Raw genomic sequence first — 16,052 nt, forward strand, 5'->3', positions numbered from 1 at the left:
AAAGTGTTTACAGCAATATTAATTACACTGATCTTAGTTCTATAATATAATAATGACGATGGTGATAATAGCTTATCCATTGTAAGGAATCTGCCGTTGGTCCTTTTCTTCTAACTTCTGTCTGTCTTAGGCAGCCTTTGTTGAGTCTCAAGTGAAAAAGGATTCCGTGTCTTCCTTTCCTTCATTGCAAGTGTCACTCGATCTATCTCTCCACTTTCCCTCCGGGGGGGGGGGGGAATCCGATTCCTGCCCGTCAAATCAAATCCTCTCTTGGGAGGAGGGCGGGGGGGGGGCGCTGCGCAGGCGCGGCAACGGCCTCGGGGCGCGGGCAGCATGGCTGCGGAGGAGCTGGAGGCGCTGCTCGGCGGGCAGGGCTGGCCGGTGTCCTCCGCGGGCAGCTGTGACCCGGGCGCCTCCGAGCCGGCGCGGCTGCGGGGCAACGTCTGCTACGTGGTGCTGGCGGTGCTGCTCAACGAGAAGGTCCGCGGAGGGCCCCCTCCCTCTGCCCACCCTCTGCGCCCCCGGGCGGCCCGTTGACGACCCCTTCTACCCCCCGCAGGGCCAGGTGCTGGTGGTGCAGGAGGCCAAGGCGGAGTGCTACGGGAGCTGGTACCTGCCGGCCGGCCGCATGGAGCCCCGCGAGACGGCGCTGGAGGCGGTGCGGCGGGAGGTGCAGGAGGAGTCCGGGCTGCAGTGCCGTCCGCTGACGCTGCTGGCCGTGGAGGAGCGGGGACCCAGCTGGATCCGCTTCGTCTTCCTGGCCAAGCCCACCGGTGCGCCCCCCCCCCCCGGCACGGGGAGGAGGTGGGAGGGCAGGGGGCTCGCTCCGAGGGGGGGGCGGAGGCTGGAGCGGAGGGACGAGCCCCTTCCCCTCCGATTAGCCAGGTGGGAGTACTGGAACCCCCTCCCCCTCCAGGGCCTCAGACTCCCCCCCCCCCCAGTTCATCCCCCCCCCCCAAGGCTCCAGGTCTTCCTTCCTTTGGGGAGTTTCCCCTGGGCAACTTCCTCCTGCTGCGGCTCTTGCTGCCCTCCAAGGCCACAGCCCCATTTGGGCTTTGCCCCGTCATTCCCTGCCCAGCGTCCCCCTTGCTTTCCCGGCCTGCACCCGACTGCCTTCCTAGCTGTCTTCTCCCTCCCTCCCTCCAGGCGGGGCCCTGAAGAGCCTGGAGCAGGCGGATGAGGAGTCCCTGCAGGCGCTGTGGTGGGACCGGGAGACGCCCACCCTGCCGCTCCGCTCGCGGGACATCCTGCCCCTCATGGACCTGGCACTGCAGTACCGCACGAGCCCCCGCCACCCTCCCGTTCTGCCTGTGGAGCTGCCCTGCGCCTCAATCTGCCAGCGGTTCCTGCTGACCTTTGTGAATGCCAACAACTCCCTCTGGGTGCTCCTGGACACCACAGGGGTCCCCCACCTCCCCCTGGCAGTAAGCTGCCCCTCCGCCTCCAAGCCAGGCAAGAGGCTGGTGGCCGTCCTTCAGCAGCTGCTCCAGAGGTGCCTGGCCCCACCTGGGATGGCCGTCCACCTCCAGGGCCTGCTCAGCCTGCAGCACCTCGGCAAGGATCCCGGGCAAAGCGATGGCATCTGCTTCAACGTGGTGGCCACAGTCGGTAGCAGCGAAAGCTCCCAGCAGCAGGACCTGGCACCGCCCACATTGCAGGAACCGGCTTTAAACTGGTGGGCAGTGGAGGACTCGGCTCTGAAGGGCGAGGTACTCCGAAGGCTCCACTCCGCTTCCTTCCTCCCCATTTACAGTTAGGGTCTCTCAGTGCCAGAAATCAGAGCTACTCCAAGTTCCAGCTGGGATAGAAATGCCCTGACTGGTCACCAGCCATGGCTGGGGGATGCCTCATTTCCTAACCATGATGCCACTCTACAACCCCTCCCCTCTCCCTGCTGAAAGTAAGGCAGTCCCGGCAGCCTTTGGACCCTCGAGAGCCACAGATGGGCAGTTAATAAACGCATCTATTTCCTGGTGGCTCTTGTGTGTTTCTTGCAGGAGGATGGCTGGAACGGGTCCCCTGGCATCTGTTCATTAGACGTCTAGCCCCTTTCCTCCAGGGGCTCAAGGGGGGGGGGGCGGCCACTGGCTCTGCCCAGCCACTTTCCCTCTTCATTCAGGCCAGAAGTCAACTTCTGGCACCGGTGGAACCATCCATCCCCACCTCAGACATCTCCACGGACTGGGAGAACTTCGGGACAGTCCCAGGAATGAGATGGTGGGGGAGGCTTCCGTTCTCTCACCACAGCAGGCTCTGGGTTCAAAGGTAAGCCAGGGTCAGGTGGCATGGCAGGATTAATCTATACAAGATATTGCCAAAATAAGTCCTGGCGGAAAACCTTCAGCCAAGTACTTATGCCAAGAAAAGTGGGTGAGAGGGTCCCTTAGCTGGACAGCCCACCCAAAGGACTCCCACAGGCTCTGGACAGGAGCCAGCCTTTCGCCCGGGCTCTTGCTGCCTTCAGAGAGCATCTTCCATGTGACCAGAGGAGCAAACGTAAAGGAGACGAAGCTACGGCAAGAGATCCCCAAATCCAGGCACCACAGAAAACTCTCCTTTTACAAGGACCTCCATGATTTAATCCCGGTGGCTAAACTAAGCTGAAAACAGCCCTTGTCTTGCTACTGTTTGTTAGAAGATAAATGCAGATGCTTCATCTGGAGCTGTCTGTTCTTGAGGAAGCTGCCAAGAAGACCTCCAGGGTACGACCAGGAGTGGCAAAATCCGGGTCAGGCACCAGAAGGCAGCCAACAAAGTTCCAGCCTGGTCAAGGAAGACCGGAGAGGATGTTTCTTGGGAGAGCTGAGCCAGGGCTGCTGACGAGCTGCTCATCCCAACTGTCCCTCCTTGTTTGGAGCCCCTTTATGCCAAGGACAAGCGGTGGCAGCTGCCCCAGGAAGTCTGTGTGGGTTGCTCTCAGCCAAGGAGACCCAGAGTTCTCAGTTGGGTGAAGGCGGGCATGGCTGGCTCTGCCCAGGCGGGCCCTTGAGGGCAGACTTGACAAAGACGATGGCAGCCAGCTCTTTGCAGAATTCCTCCAGCACAATCACTCCCTCCAAGAGCATCTGGTGACTGATCCTATGAAGAGACCACAGGCAAGACATAAAAGGCCGTTTTCCTCTCCGTAATCGGCTGCCCTTCCCTCCCACGGCTGCCCAAGGCCTCTGGGTGGGAAGAGCAGCTTAAGGGTACCAGGACTACTCTTCGGTTGGCACCAGGCAGAGCACCCTTTCCCCAAGGCAGCTCACTGCCCTTTGGACACAACAGCTGCCATTAAGGTAACCTTCTCTGGGCCACAGTCTCTGCCCACCACAGGGTGGGACCGCTTTGTCTTGGGCATGCCCTCAAGCCTGACCGAGGAAAAGCTGAGCTCTGAAACAACCAAAGAAAGAAGCACCCCCGTCCTCTCTGGCCCACTTACGGGTGCTCCTCTGACACCTGCCCCATGAGCTTCCTCCGCACCAGCAGCAAATTGGCCGGAAAGTCTGTGATCCGATGAGCCATGTGCATCAGGCTGCCAATCACCTGGCAGGAGAGAAAGGAGAAAGAGGTAGGTGGAGGGAGGAGCTGAGAAGGTTCTCAGCTGCAGCAACCAGAGAGGACATGGCTGGGCGCCTCTTGGATCCCTTGCAGAAGCTCATGGCCTCCCAGACTCCTATCCTGGTGTGCTTGACACACCAGGCCAAACGTTACCCTAATCAGCACAGAGAAGAGGGTCCTGCAGCCAGGGGCCAGAGGGAGGTAGGGGTCCAGGAGGAACTCGTGGAGATGAGGGTGTGGGAAGAGGGCCAGCGGGACAGCAGCGATGTCACCTGCAGGTTCACTGCGTAGGGCTGCATGGAGAGAGAGACGGCGTTCATGGAGGCAGCCATGCATTCACAACAACCAGCCACCCGCAGCAGGTTCCATCCGCCACCCACCAGGAAAGGGAGCAGGAGGAAGTGGCTGCCTGCCCCCCCTCCCGTCCTCCCCCACGACCAGAGCTGCCAGGTTCTCCACCCCTCTTCCTCGAAGCTGCTTGCCTTGCTGTCACCAGAGCAGCCTGCGTATTGGAGACTGAAGATGCTCTCCCGGGCGGCTTCCCTCAGCCTCCTACCTGGTGTAAGATCTGGGCCAGCCGGTCGAAGAGCACCTCCAGGAAACGGCCCTCATAAAATGGGGGGTCCCGCAAGGCTGGTCTTCTGGGGTGGTTGAACCTGGGGCCATGTCCAGGGCGCAACATTCGCACAGCATTCTTCAAACTGCAAGAAGAGAACGGATTGGATTTTGGATGGTCTGGATGTTTATACTTTTTTAACCAAGTTTTATACTTTGCCCATTTCTGTGACTTGAAAAGATTGACAAAATGTAAAGTGACCCACAAAATGCAGAAGGCTGCCAGAGAACCCTTCCTGCTGCTGAGCCCCAAGCCCTTCATCTGGGGTGGGAGCCCACATCTTCAGGCAAGAGGCCTGTAGAGACTCAAGAGCCAACACTTCCAACCAGACCAGAAGCTAATGGACAACCAGCTCACTGACTGCAACATGGCATTTCGGTTGTCATTGGAAAGGAGACCAATCCTTACAATGAATCCTGGGCCACTTCAGAAAAACCAATTGCTTCTTTAGGGGTGCAGCAGGGGGAGAGTATCAAAGGACTCACCAGTTCTTTAGCATCATGGACGTAAGTGTCATATCCTGCCTCCTCCAGGTACGGTGAGGTCTTCACTTCACTTGGTACGAGGCAAAGGAAGCTGGATAAAAAAAACACCACAAAGAAGATGGCAGTTGGAGCTCTGCAGAACTGCACTTCCTGCCTGATTGCCCTTCATCCTTTCTGCCCAAGTAGAGAAGCCCACTTTGACCCAGCTATGTTCCCAGCATTCCCCGAAGGTGGCTTGCTTTGGGCTCCCTCTTGGCTGATCCCGCACCTCCTGTTCATTTCCTTTCGGAATAAAATCTCCAGGCTGAATGACAACCAATCCGTTTGACCCCTGTGCCACAGATGCTTTGTCCCCAGGCATCCCCAAAAGTCGGCTCCCCAGAAGATGCTGGGTTTGATGCCTGCCTACCCTTCAGTACTTTGGGCTGCCAGACAATTTGCCACTGCTGTCCTCAGAGTTGCTTGCAAACCCCCAGGACTGCCTGTAGACCAAAGTGGCTCTTTCACGAGCTCCTGCAAATACACTCTTACACAACACCCGTCTGATGTTCTTAGATGCAGAGCCACAAACTCAGTAAGGCAGGCAGTACATCTCAACCCTTTTGCCTACAGAGGCCTTGCATCTTCCTCTTCCTAAGAGGGATGCAAGCAACTCCACAGAAGCCGCACCTGCTAACTGCCTCCTTCACATCCCTAGGCCCTTCTGGCCGGCCAGGCCCTTCCTCTGGAGCCCAAGGAGCTGCTTGGTTTTGCCTCTGGAGCATGGTGGCTGGGAGTCCATCTGCAAAGTAAGGGTCTTCCTCGAGGTCTCTGCAGGGAGAGAAAGTGACCGGCCTTGACCACGTTTTCAAAGTTAGACTCTAATGAGCAAAAACACTATATTTCATGACAAAGACCAACTTCAGTATTGCTGCCTCAGGAAAGGGGGATAGGCAGGCAGCATGAGCTGTCCAGGGATCAGCCTTGGGCATCTAGGCTCATCAGCTGCTGCTTGAGCACAGAGACGCTGAGCTCAGCCCAATGCAAGAGGACCAGAGGAGGTCCTCCCTCCCTCCTCTCCCCTTTCTCCCCTGCCCCCTGCCTTGGACCATAGGCTGGAGGGCGGGGGGAAGTGTCAACAAAGCCTACTCTGTAACAGGACTGCCAAAAAAAAAAAATGATTTCAATGCATCAAACAGTGCCTCTTAGGAATCAAAAGGACCAGCCGGGGATGGGGGGGGGGGACTTTTCCTCATCAATGGCAACGTTCTGCCCCTATTCCACCCCCCCTCCCCATCACTTACAGCCCCTCTTCCCCAGACTCTTGCTCAGGGACGGCCAGGTCTTCCTGACCAAGCAGAGTTCCCAAGACGTAGCTGCGCTCCTCCAGATGGCCCAGCACCAGGCTCTGCAAGATGCGCTGGTCAGGAAGCCAAACCAGCTCCTCAAACAGCGCAGGGTGGCCACACTGACCTGCAGCAAGGAGGGGAGGGTCAGCAGCTGTCTCTGGGGAAAGTGTCCTGATGGGTTCCAACAGCCGAGCCAGGACACTCAGGCCACGGACACCGCAGAGGAAACCCAGCTTTCATTCTGGCTTTCTCCTCATGCTCTGCTACAGGTTAAGTCGGGAGCAAGATTCGGGGTCCTGGGGGAAACTAGAGCTGGGCCAACACTCCCCAGACTTCCCAATTCTCAGGCCAAAGACACAGCAGACTATGGTAAGATCCCCCCCCCACCTGCTCCAAAGGGGCTTCCATTTCCTTGCTGACCCTGGGAATTGCGAAGCTGCTCAAGTGGAAAACTCGGCTCTCGTTTCAAATCCTCAGCAGGGAGGAAAGGCTGTTTTGCAGGTGCCCACAGGTACCTGAGGCAGAGCTAATTCCAGGTACTCAAAATATCCACGGCTTATACTGCACGGCAACCACTGCAGCGTGGGCAGAAAGGACATGGACTGGCGCAAGGCTCACCTCATCGGACGGATGGCTGCAGTACTCAATCAGCTGTGAGCAGAGGGTGGTCCTCTCTTGCCGGCAGGCTGAATTGCTGGGTCCGACAGGATCTATTTCCGCTCCCAGCAGAAGCCCAACCAGCTGCTGAAGGAGGGCAGGAGCATGGATCTGCCTAAACCAGCCCCTTCAGGAGGGCTAGTGAAAAGAGAATCCCAGAGTCTGACCTGCCAAGAAAGGACCCCACTGAGCATAAAGGTTGCTTGGCTGGGCTCCCCTCCAGAGTTCCCTGGCCACGTGACTCGTGCAGCCGAGTGTCCACTCAGCCCAAACTCACATCTGCAAGAGTTGAGGCTGCAAGGTTTCCAGGAAGAACCTCCGACCCACAGTCGTGCTCAGAGCATCTCCAATAACCTGATGGGTGCACAGTCACAATTAGTCAGCCCTTCCAGCCCACCACCCCCCGGTGGGCACTCCTAGCCTTGAGGCTGGGCCAAGGAAGAAAAGGAAGGAGGCACAGAGAGAACAGGGGAGAAGGTTTCTTACGGGATGAGCCTCTTTCACGAGACAGTCACAAAAATCCATCCAGCCAAAGAAAGCCTGGAGGCTGTGTTTCCCTGGGAAGGAGCTCCCTTGTCTGAGGTGTCATGCTGAAGCCTGCAAGTTCAAACAGAGGAGACTCAACCCAAGGGCACCTCATCCTGCTGGCGTCCTTTTGCTGCGAGGGCAGAAAAGAGGAACCAAACTTGGAGAAACTGGGGGGGTGGGGTGTCATACCCCCATTTGCCATGCTTGGCAATATATCCTCCCTATAAGTGCATTTGTGCGGCTGGCCCTCAGCCATTCTACTAAGATATCTTTGCTCTCCTTGTCTGGTCTCAAAATGACCATATTACGCAATTTGTCCTTCCACGTGGACTTGCAACACGATAAGCTGCTGAAGGACAAGATGCAAACCAGAAAGGTGAGAACACCTTGAATAGGTGACAATGTAATTTGTCTCCGGATGTAATTCCCCAGATAAGCAGTTTGAATCTAGTTCTTACTCGCCTCCTGAACACGAAAAAAACAGAAGGCAATCTTCTCAGTATTATTTAATAAGAGCTCAGGAAGCCTTAAAGAAAGTGGACACATTTAGGCTACATATAAGTAGTTCTCAACTTATGACAGCAATTTCTGTTGCTAATTGAAATGGTTTGTAAAGTGCAACTAGCATCACTTAGCACCAACCCTGCAGTCCTGGTGGCTGTCCTTAATTCAGTCAGTGGGGAAACTGGCAGAAGTTGCAAGTCCAAGGCGGGCTCAAAGGTAATTGGTTGTTGCTGGCTTAGAGACAGAGCAAGGCAGGTGTGAGGGTGAAGGGGACACACTGTGAGGGAGGAGAGGGTATATAAGTGTGCAAGAGACACCGCAAGGGTCAAGGAAAGTAAGTCACTGCGCAGCAAGGGTGAGGGAGGGTGCAGGAGAAGGTCAGGGAGTACATGGAAGATGGGCCAAAGGTTTGGAGGGGGCAGAGTGGATGTGCAACAGGTGCAACATGGGTCACAGAGGATGCACAGGGCTATGGTAGGATATAGCACGGATTGGGAAGGGTGTGCAAGGAGGCAAAGTGGGTGTCACACAGGTGAACAGGCAAGAGTTATGAGGATGGCAAAGCAATGTGAGTCAGAAGGCGCGAGAGTGGAATATGGGTTGGCGAATGCGCAGGGAGGGTGTGTGTCACAGAGGCTCTGAGGGGTGCACAAAAGGCACAGTGAGAGGTTGGGAGGGTTGAGGGAGCAGCCCAGGTGCAAGAGTCTCAGGGGCAGAGATTGTGAGCTCAACATTTTAACAGCTTTGTACCTCCACTGGACTGGTGGAAGCGTGGCAATATCAGCAGGGTTGGTGGTACCAGGGATGGCATTGTAGAGGGAGCAGAGATAGTTGGCTAGCAGAAGGCACAGCAGGCTGTCTTGGGCCAAGGCCTGGGCAGCGGTTGGATGGTCCACACTGGTAAGAAGCAGTAGATTCTCTTGGGCTTTTAGTGCAACCTTCTTGTTCTGCAAGGAGGAAAAATAACACAATTCTTGCAGCCTCCAGTCCTCCTCCACTCAGCATGTGGAAAGGGCAGTCAGAGAGAGAGAGAAGCTCATCCTATCTGCTCTGCAGGAGGTCTGACCTTCCACTTGCCCCAGGGCTACCAGACTGATGGTTCATACCTTGCTCTTGCACAAGCCAATCAGAGAAGTCACCAAATTCAGCCGGGGAAGCAGTGGGGTCCCCTCCGAGGGGTTTCTCTGGACACAGCCCTCCACCCTGTTCTTCAGAAGAAGGCAGGCTCTGGCCAGAGGTCATGCTTGGCTTAGCTGCCAATCCCAGCAAACCAATATTCTGGCCCTTGAAAGAAAAGGGGAGGAAAGAGATGCAGGTCAGGTCAAGCTCTATTGACAACACAAGCATTTGGTTCTAATTTTATATAACTCTTGCAATTGTTTTATATATAATTGTTTATCATGAGTAACTCACCAAGAGTCGCCTTAACAGTGAGATGGGGTGTCATGTACATTTCATAAATGAATGAATACAAACAGGCTTAACAAGGTACAATACTCTGGTCTTGCAAGAATGATTGGACATAACCATCACTGAAACCCTCCAAACAAAATGGACCAGCAGTTCTAGTTCCCAAGACAAATCACCCAGCAATCCCCAATCCCTACAACCAAAAGAAAAAAGAAATCCAGGCAATTGGAGGCAGAATGCAGATGCTAAGAAACATCTCGTCTTTCCGTCACAGAAGAGTCAGAAGGGACAGAAAAATCCAGTAAAAGCCCTTTCAGATCGGAAAGAAGCAGGCAGTGACAACAAAGAAGCCTTTCTCATCCCACACTGTTGCACAGAGGTGCCCTCTGAAGTGCATAATTTGGAGCTGCCTAAGACTGCTGCTACAGGAGCGGCAGCCTTAGGCAGCCCTGTAGCCCAATCATGGCACCACCTGCATCGTCCGTCCCTGTAGAGGAGCACAGAAATGACTGTGGAGACGGTACCCGGAGACCATGAGCAAAACAGGCAATTAGAAAAACAGGCCAGAATGAGAAAGAGGCAAATGCTTTGCCTTTGGTATAAGAGGGAGGGAAGAGGAAATGCTGTCAGGCATTCAAAATTCAGTTGTTGAATAAGATAGAAGTCTAGTTATTTCTTGTGATGTTTGTTTTCTGTCCTGACGTAGCCTAGCAGGCTGATACACAGTGTAGAAAGGATCAGTGCAACCCAGCAATCCCTTACCTCTAGGACATGTGCAGGAGAGCAGGTTCTTGCCTGATTTTTGTACACAGAACAGCAATAAACTGCAACACTTCCTTCTCTGGCTCGGGCCCAATGCATCACCCTGAAGCTGAATAAGTTTCTGCAAAAAGGATAAAAAGGATAAAAAGGTGTGGCAAAATCAGAGATCCTTTGGAAAAACCTCAGAGCTGTTAAAGCTGGACACGTTTTCTAGTCACTAAGAAGTAGTCCTTTGGCAGATGGTCAATCTTCAAAATGAACACACAAATTGCTGACTTCCCCAAAAAGGCCCTCACCTGAACAGGCCGGTAAACATTGAAGTAATGCATGAGAGGACTCTGCATCTGCCCCAGCAGGCGAGTGAAAAAGAGAAGCACCTGTGACCTCATTCCCGGAGGATACTGTGGGAAGCAGAGAAACAAGGCTCACATTAGGAAAATGAGAAACAGGCTCACATTCCATCAAAATGTCCATCAAAGACCTTTACTTGGCTGCCTTGAATGCTAATGGAACACAGGGATAGTCTGATGAACAATAAACTGAAAACAAGCCTCAGTATGTAGGTACAGGTCAAGTACAATCTACACAGTCTCCTGCAGAATAATTGTTATCAGTAATTTCTTTTCTTGTCTGCTTCTCAATGTATGATTTGGGGGCCATCTTGTACAAATGTTAATTGTCAAACCTACCCTGACTTTTATGGCAGGATGCCAAGAGAAACGAAGAGGCTGAAGATGGCAGACCTGACATTACCTTACTCTGATAATGAAATTAGTACCCATACGACTTTTTAACCAAACAGAGTAAAGTCCAAACAAGCCACAGTAAGGGTTTATCTTCATTATTGGTTGGAAGAGGAACGCCTCTATTTGGATGTAGAATCTCTTTAGAGAAACGGATTTGGAAATGATGCCAAGGAGGCCAGAGGGGCATTTCCAGTTGGTAAATGAAGGTCTGAGTTAAGACTAGAAAAGTCTTAGGGGAAGGAACACCCCCCCATCGTGCCAAAGGAAGGAGCCGCCGGAGGAGCCACCTGGGCTTTCCCCGAGCGCTGAGCGTCTCCAGGATCCGGTGCTGCAGCAGGTACTCAGGCAGGGCCCTGCTCGCCTTCCCGTTGCTGCTTCTCCTCGTAGACCAGGATGTCCAGCATCTGCTTCAGGCGCCAGGGAATCTCCGTCTGCTTGGCCGGCTTCTCCTCGTCTGGGGGCGAGAAAGGGCAGCATCGGCGGCTCTGGCCCTCCTTACAGCCGCCGCCTCCCGAGGCTTCGCACCGACCAGCTTTACCCGCCACCGCCGACCCCCCTCCCTCGGGCCGGCCTGTGACGGGAGACGGAGCGGGACCCCTGCCTACCGGAGGCCTCCAGGTAGTAGTGGGTCAAGCCCTTCCAGTGCTCCGTAAAGGCGGCCGGGAGGTCGAGGCGCGGCTCTTCCTGCAGCGGGAGAGAAGGCCCGTCAGGCGATCCTCCCCGGCCCTCTCCCCCCCCCCCCAGCAACCCCCTCCCCTCCCCCCCCCCGAACACCCACCGCTTCCACCGCCCTCTGCAGCAATGCTCCCAGCCGGCCCAGCAGCGCCATGGCGCCCCCACGTCATCCACCCGCGCCCCCACTCATGTCATCAGCGCGCGACGGAAGGGAGGGCGGGGCCTGGCTGCTGCCATGTCCTTGGTTGCGCTGCTGCTGCTCCGTGGGGGCCGCGCTCGGGCCCACCCCCTGGCCCGCAGGCTGGTGAGGAGTGGGGCACGGGGGGGCGCTGGCGGGGGGGGGAGGGGCAAGGCAAAGCGGCCCCCGCAGCGCCCGCCGCAGCCAAGGTCGCCTCCCAGCTCGGCGGCCTCTGCCGCTGGCTCCCCTTCGTTCCCTGTTTACTCCCGGCGGCCCTGGGCGGCTTGGAACCGGTGAAGACGGGCAGGGGAAGCGCGGGCAGAGAGGCCTCCCGAGGGGCTTGGCGGTTTCTTCTCAAGGGGAGCGGGGCGCGGGTGTCGACCTTGTTCCGTCCGAGGCATCCGGAGCAGCGGCTGCGCAGAGATTGGGGAGGCAGCCTCTGTCCCGGCGCCCCGCTCAGGTGGGAGACGAGGCCTGGCGGTCCCTGCCTGCCCGCCCCCCTGTACCGGTTTCGAGAGCTGCTCCCCGGGGCTTCATCCCCTCCCGCCCGTGTCTCACACCAGGACACGCGGAGCCCCAGGGGGTCTGAGTGGGTCGAAGCCCCGAGGGGAGGCCGCACAGCCCCCGCCCTCAGGCAGGACACTCGGGAGGGGGTCGCCTTTGACCCCCACTCCATAGAGCCTTCCCCAATCCCATGTGGTGTGAGAAAGCATTGAGTTGCCGGACTTCACCTCTGCCCATCTCCTGTCCCCAGAGCCCCCAGCCATGTCTCCCTCCTCCCAAGTCCAGCAGCCCCCACCCCTCCCACACCCATGGCCCTGGCAGCCATGGAGGGTAACGCTCCTCCTGCCCTGTCAGAGGGATGGATCGCTTGCCCTTGAGGGCACCAGGAGGGCCTTCCTGTATGGGAAGGAAGATTCAGGCACTGCTGAGATGCTAAAAACTGAAGTCAAGTCATTCCCTCCCCTCCTGGACCCACAGCTGACCTTAGAACATCACCTGTCGGCTGTGACCAGGGGGGCATTTGCCCAGGTTCGCCTGGTGCACCAGTTGCGCCCTTACCTGAACCGGGAGGCACTCGCGCAGTCACTCACGCCCTCGTGACCTCAAGACTGGACTACTGCAATGCGCTCTACATGGGGCAGCCTTTGAAGAGTATTCGGAGACTACAACTCGTCCAGAATGCAGCTGCGCGAGCGATTGTGGGTGCCCTCGGTACACCCAGGTTACACCTATCCTCCGCGAGCTGCACTGGCTACCGATCGGTCTCCGGATACGCTTCAAAGTGCTAGTCGTAACTTATAAAGCCCTTCATGGTATTGGACCTGGGTACTTGAGAGACCGCCTGCTGCCAATTACCTCCCATAGACCCATTAGATCGCACAGGTCGCCTCCTCCGGGTTCCGTCTACCAGCCAATGCCATCTGGCTACCACCCGGGGGAGGGCCTTCTCTGTAAGCCTCCGGCCCTTTGGAATGAACTCCCCGCGGAGATTCGGACCCTCACCTCTCTCCAGGCCTTCCGGAAAGCCGTCAAAACCTGGCTGTGCCAGCAGGCCTGGTTGATGAGTTCCCCTCCCCTCTCGACTTGTATGGCTGTATGACTCTTGTGTATTTTAATTATGTGTATTGTGTTTGTATCCCCTTTTCCCCTTTGAGTTGTACGCCGCCCTGAGTCCCTCCCGAGAAGGGCGGCATACAATAAACTAAATCTTAAATCATAAGGTGGTTGGCATGTTCCAAGCAGCCCAGCCACAGAGATGATTTTCATGGATTCCTCTTATTTCGGGAGGGGGTAATTCTCATTGTACTTCCTCCCAGGGAGAGGAAAATACTGACTCTTGGCTGAAAAGAGCCTGTAGCCCCTCAACCCCAACACCTCCTCCCCTCACTCTACACTAAGGAGCTTTCTTAGAGCTGGGCTACCCTCTTTCTGAATTGATCCTATTAATCCTTTGGTCAGTCAGGTTGTTGCAGAAGGATTTCCAGCCATGCAGTCATTGGCACTTGATACTAAAGAGGCATGTTAGTAGCGGCAATACAACTGTTTAGAACACACTTCTAATTTCTGTTTAAAAACTTGGTGTCATGTCATTTCAGAGTGTTGGTGAGAATTATGCTGTCAGCTACTGATCTGTGGCAGTTTAAATGGATCATTGATTTTAAATGCTTACAGTGGGCCTCTTTTGAAACTTTTGTCTTTGAAGACAGGGTCTGGTGACTCCCTTTTATTATTCAGGGTCTCACCTTTTATGGATTGTTATGTTTCTTTTGTTTTTGTTTTTGATTAAACCATGATATCCAAACCTCTCCTTGATACCGTGTTTTCCCGAAATAAGACAGGTCTTATTTTTCTTTGACCCCCGAAATACGCGTTGGCCTTATTTTCAGGAGGACTTATTATTTTTGAGGTGCAGGAGGCGGCGAGCGTGGTCCCTCATGGCTGCTGCGGTGTTGCTATATTTTGGGGGGAGGGCTTATTTTACTGCATGCCTCAAAAGCCCGATTGGGCTTATTTCCATGGAGGTCTTATTTTGGGAAAACGGTAGATTACAGGTAGTCCTTGATTTACAACAGTTTATTGACCATTGGCACTGAAAATAGTGGCTTATGACCATTTTTTCACACTTATGACCATTGCAGCATCCCAATGGCCACGTGATTTACATTCAAAAGCTTGACTGTTGACTCATATTTATGAAAGTTGCAGTGATTCATTTAACAAACATTGGCAAAAAAATCATAAAATAGGACAAATTGAGTTAACAAATGCTTTATTTAATAACACACATTTTGTGCTCAACTGTGTTTTGTAAGTGGGGGACTGCCTGTACTCCCCACTCTCCAAAATGTGTGTGTGTAATATTGTAATAATTTTAATAGAACCTAGATGTGTGTTTGACAGACTTTCTCCTCCCCAGGGAAAGATTCCTGTCACTTCACACAGGAACCTCCAGTATGGCTGACTGCCTATTTATTGGGAGACAGAGCTAGTGCAAAATTCAATCCATACAGCAAAGTCTTCACAGTGGATGGTAATCTGCATTCTGGCACAGCGAATCTCGCCCAACAAGTGGCAGAAACATTGGGTATGTAATGGCTGTTGGATATTGCTAAACTGTGCTGTATACAGGCAGTCCTCAAGTTTGAATGTAATGGAGCCTGCCAGTTACATCTGCAACCGGAGTATTCGTAGGGTGAATCACGTAACTTGAACGGGATCGCACCCTCCTCTCTCTAATCGAATGCATACGTCTTTCAGTGCATGAGGAATCTCAGGGTGGGGAAGGCCGAGGGAGGGGGAAGGCTAGTGCTTCCGGGCCTCTCAAGACTGCCTCCCCCAACCCACTGAGAGATCTCTCCTGCCTGACGGGGTCACTTACCCTACGTAGACCTTGATGATCAATGGAGCTGTCTCCTCTCCAGCCTCCCTGCTGCGGTTTTGCCTCAAGCAAAGGCTTGCTGAGGCCTGCAGAACGAGTGATTGTCCCAATAGACTCCAGTCGTCTTTGCAAAAAGCCTCCTTTGCCCATGAGAACAGAGCCCGATCGGTATGTGCGTCCCTCCGGGGCTCCGTCCTGGTTGGCAAGGCCTTTCCTCAGTGAGTAAGATAAGAGTAATTGCCTAAAGTTTCCAGGTATACACAGGCAGCTATGGCTTTTGTAATAATATACAGGTAGCCGTGACTTCAACAGTCATTTAGTGGACCGTGGCACTGAAAAGTGACTTTAGACCCTTTTCAGACCGATGGCCATTGCCTCCCAATGGTCATGTGACTTACACCCAGATGCTTGACAAGGACTCATTCATGACGGTTGCAGAGTTCAGGAGTCACTTTGGGACCTGACAAGCAAAGTCAATGGAGAACCCAGATTTGTTTAACAACCATCGCAAAAGGTGATCACGTGAGCCCAGGACACTGCACCATCATAAATACGAACCGGTTGCCAAGCCTCAGAATTTTGATCAGCGACTATGGGAAGCTGCAACAGTCGAAAACGGTCATGACCCACTTTTTTCAGTGATGATGTAACTTTGGACATTAACTAAATGAACTGCAGTAAGTCAAGGACTCCCTGTGTTCTTTTTCTTCCTCTGCACAAGAAGGGGCTGTCTCTTCAAAGAAGCAAGTTCACCTGAATCTGGGAAGAATTTAAGTTTTTTGCATCAGAAAATATTTGCCCTTTTTTTTTTTTTTTTTTTTTTTCCAATTTTTTTATTTTCTTTAAAAAAAAAACACAAATATGTCATCAGTTGTCAATCATTAGACATTGAAGTACAATTTTTTTTTGTTGTGTGTAGCCCCTCCCTCCCTCCACCACCCCACCCCCCCTCCTCCTTCCCCCCCCCCCCGACTTCCCAGAACCCGTACACGGTATGGATTTTTAACTAACACAGTCTAAAATCTATTGAGAAAAAAGAAATAAAGAAATTAATGACATTCTAGATTGACCTTAGCTTCTTCTTACTGAACTGACTTTTACAGTTTAAATCATTTCTGATCTTAAGCATAGGCTAACTGGAATTTCTTAGTCCCGTATTTATTTTTTATATAGTCAATCCATTTTTTCCAGTCTCGTTTATATCTCTCATTTGAATGATCTTTGAGATATGCCGATATTTT

General features: G+C 53.8%; 2 protein-coding genes across 2 annotated transcripts; one reads left to right on the forward strand and one right to left on the reverse strand.

The window, feature by feature from the left end:
- The first annotated feature begins 288 nt into the window (after positions 1-288).
- On the forward strand, positions 289-1,976 carry NUDT18 (nudix hydrolase 18). The gene is made up of 3 exons (XM_032229873.1): positions 289-480; positions 560-773; positions 1,147-1,976. Exons 1-3 carry the CDS (start codon positions 334-336, stop codon positions 1,755-1,757), a joined length of 972 nt encoding a protein of 323 aa, XP_032085764.1. The 5' UTR covers positions 289-333; the 3' UTR covers positions 1,758-1,976.
- Positions 1,977-2,556: 580 nt separating this feature from the next.
- FAM160B2 (family with sequence similarity 160 member B2) lies at positions 2,557-11,454 on the reverse strand. The gene is given in 24 exon segments (XM_032229451.1): positions 2,557-3,078; positions 3,422-3,525; positions 3,694-3,791; positions 3,794-3,833; positions 4,097-4,177; positions 4,179-4,241; positions 4,642-4,732; positions 5,311-5,451; positions 5,925-6,093; positions 6,357-6,459; positions 6,588-6,743; positions 6,745-6,793; positions 6,904-6,980; positions 7,113-7,209; positions 8,409-8,605; positions 8,765-8,893; positions 9,836-9,924; positions 9,927-9,951; positions 10,127-10,231; positions 10,318-10,333; positions 10,864-10,920; positions 10,922-11,030; positions 11,182-11,260; positions 11,355-11,454. Coding segments are annotated over 24 exon segments (2,265 nt in total). The 5' UTR covers positions 11,406-11,454; the 3' UTR covers positions 2,557-2,939.
- Between the last annotated feature and the right edge of the window lie 4,598 nt (positions 11,455-16,052).

This window comes from Thamnophis elegans, chromosome 13 (genome assembly GCF_009769535.1).
Source record: "Thamnophis elegans isolate rThaEle1 chromosome 13, rThaEle1.pri, whole genome shotgun sequence".
Taxonomy (NCBI): domain Eukaryota; kingdom Metazoa; phylum Chordata; class Lepidosauria; order Squamata; family Colubridae; genus Thamnophis; species Thamnophis elegans.

Coding starts and splice junctions, on each gene's coding strand:
- NUDT18 (XM_032229873.1), top strand. CDS start 334: ATGGCTGCGGAGGAGCTGGAGGCGCTGCTCGGCGGGCAGGGCTGGCCG. Junction 481..559: donor CGGTGCTGCTCAACGAGAAG/GTCCGCGGAGGG, acceptor TACCCCCCGCAG/GGCCAGGTGCTGGTGGTGCA. Junction 774..1,146: donor CTTCCTGGCCAAGCCCACCG/GTGCGCCCCCCC, acceptor CCCTCCCTCCAG/GCGGGGCCCTGAAGAGCCTG.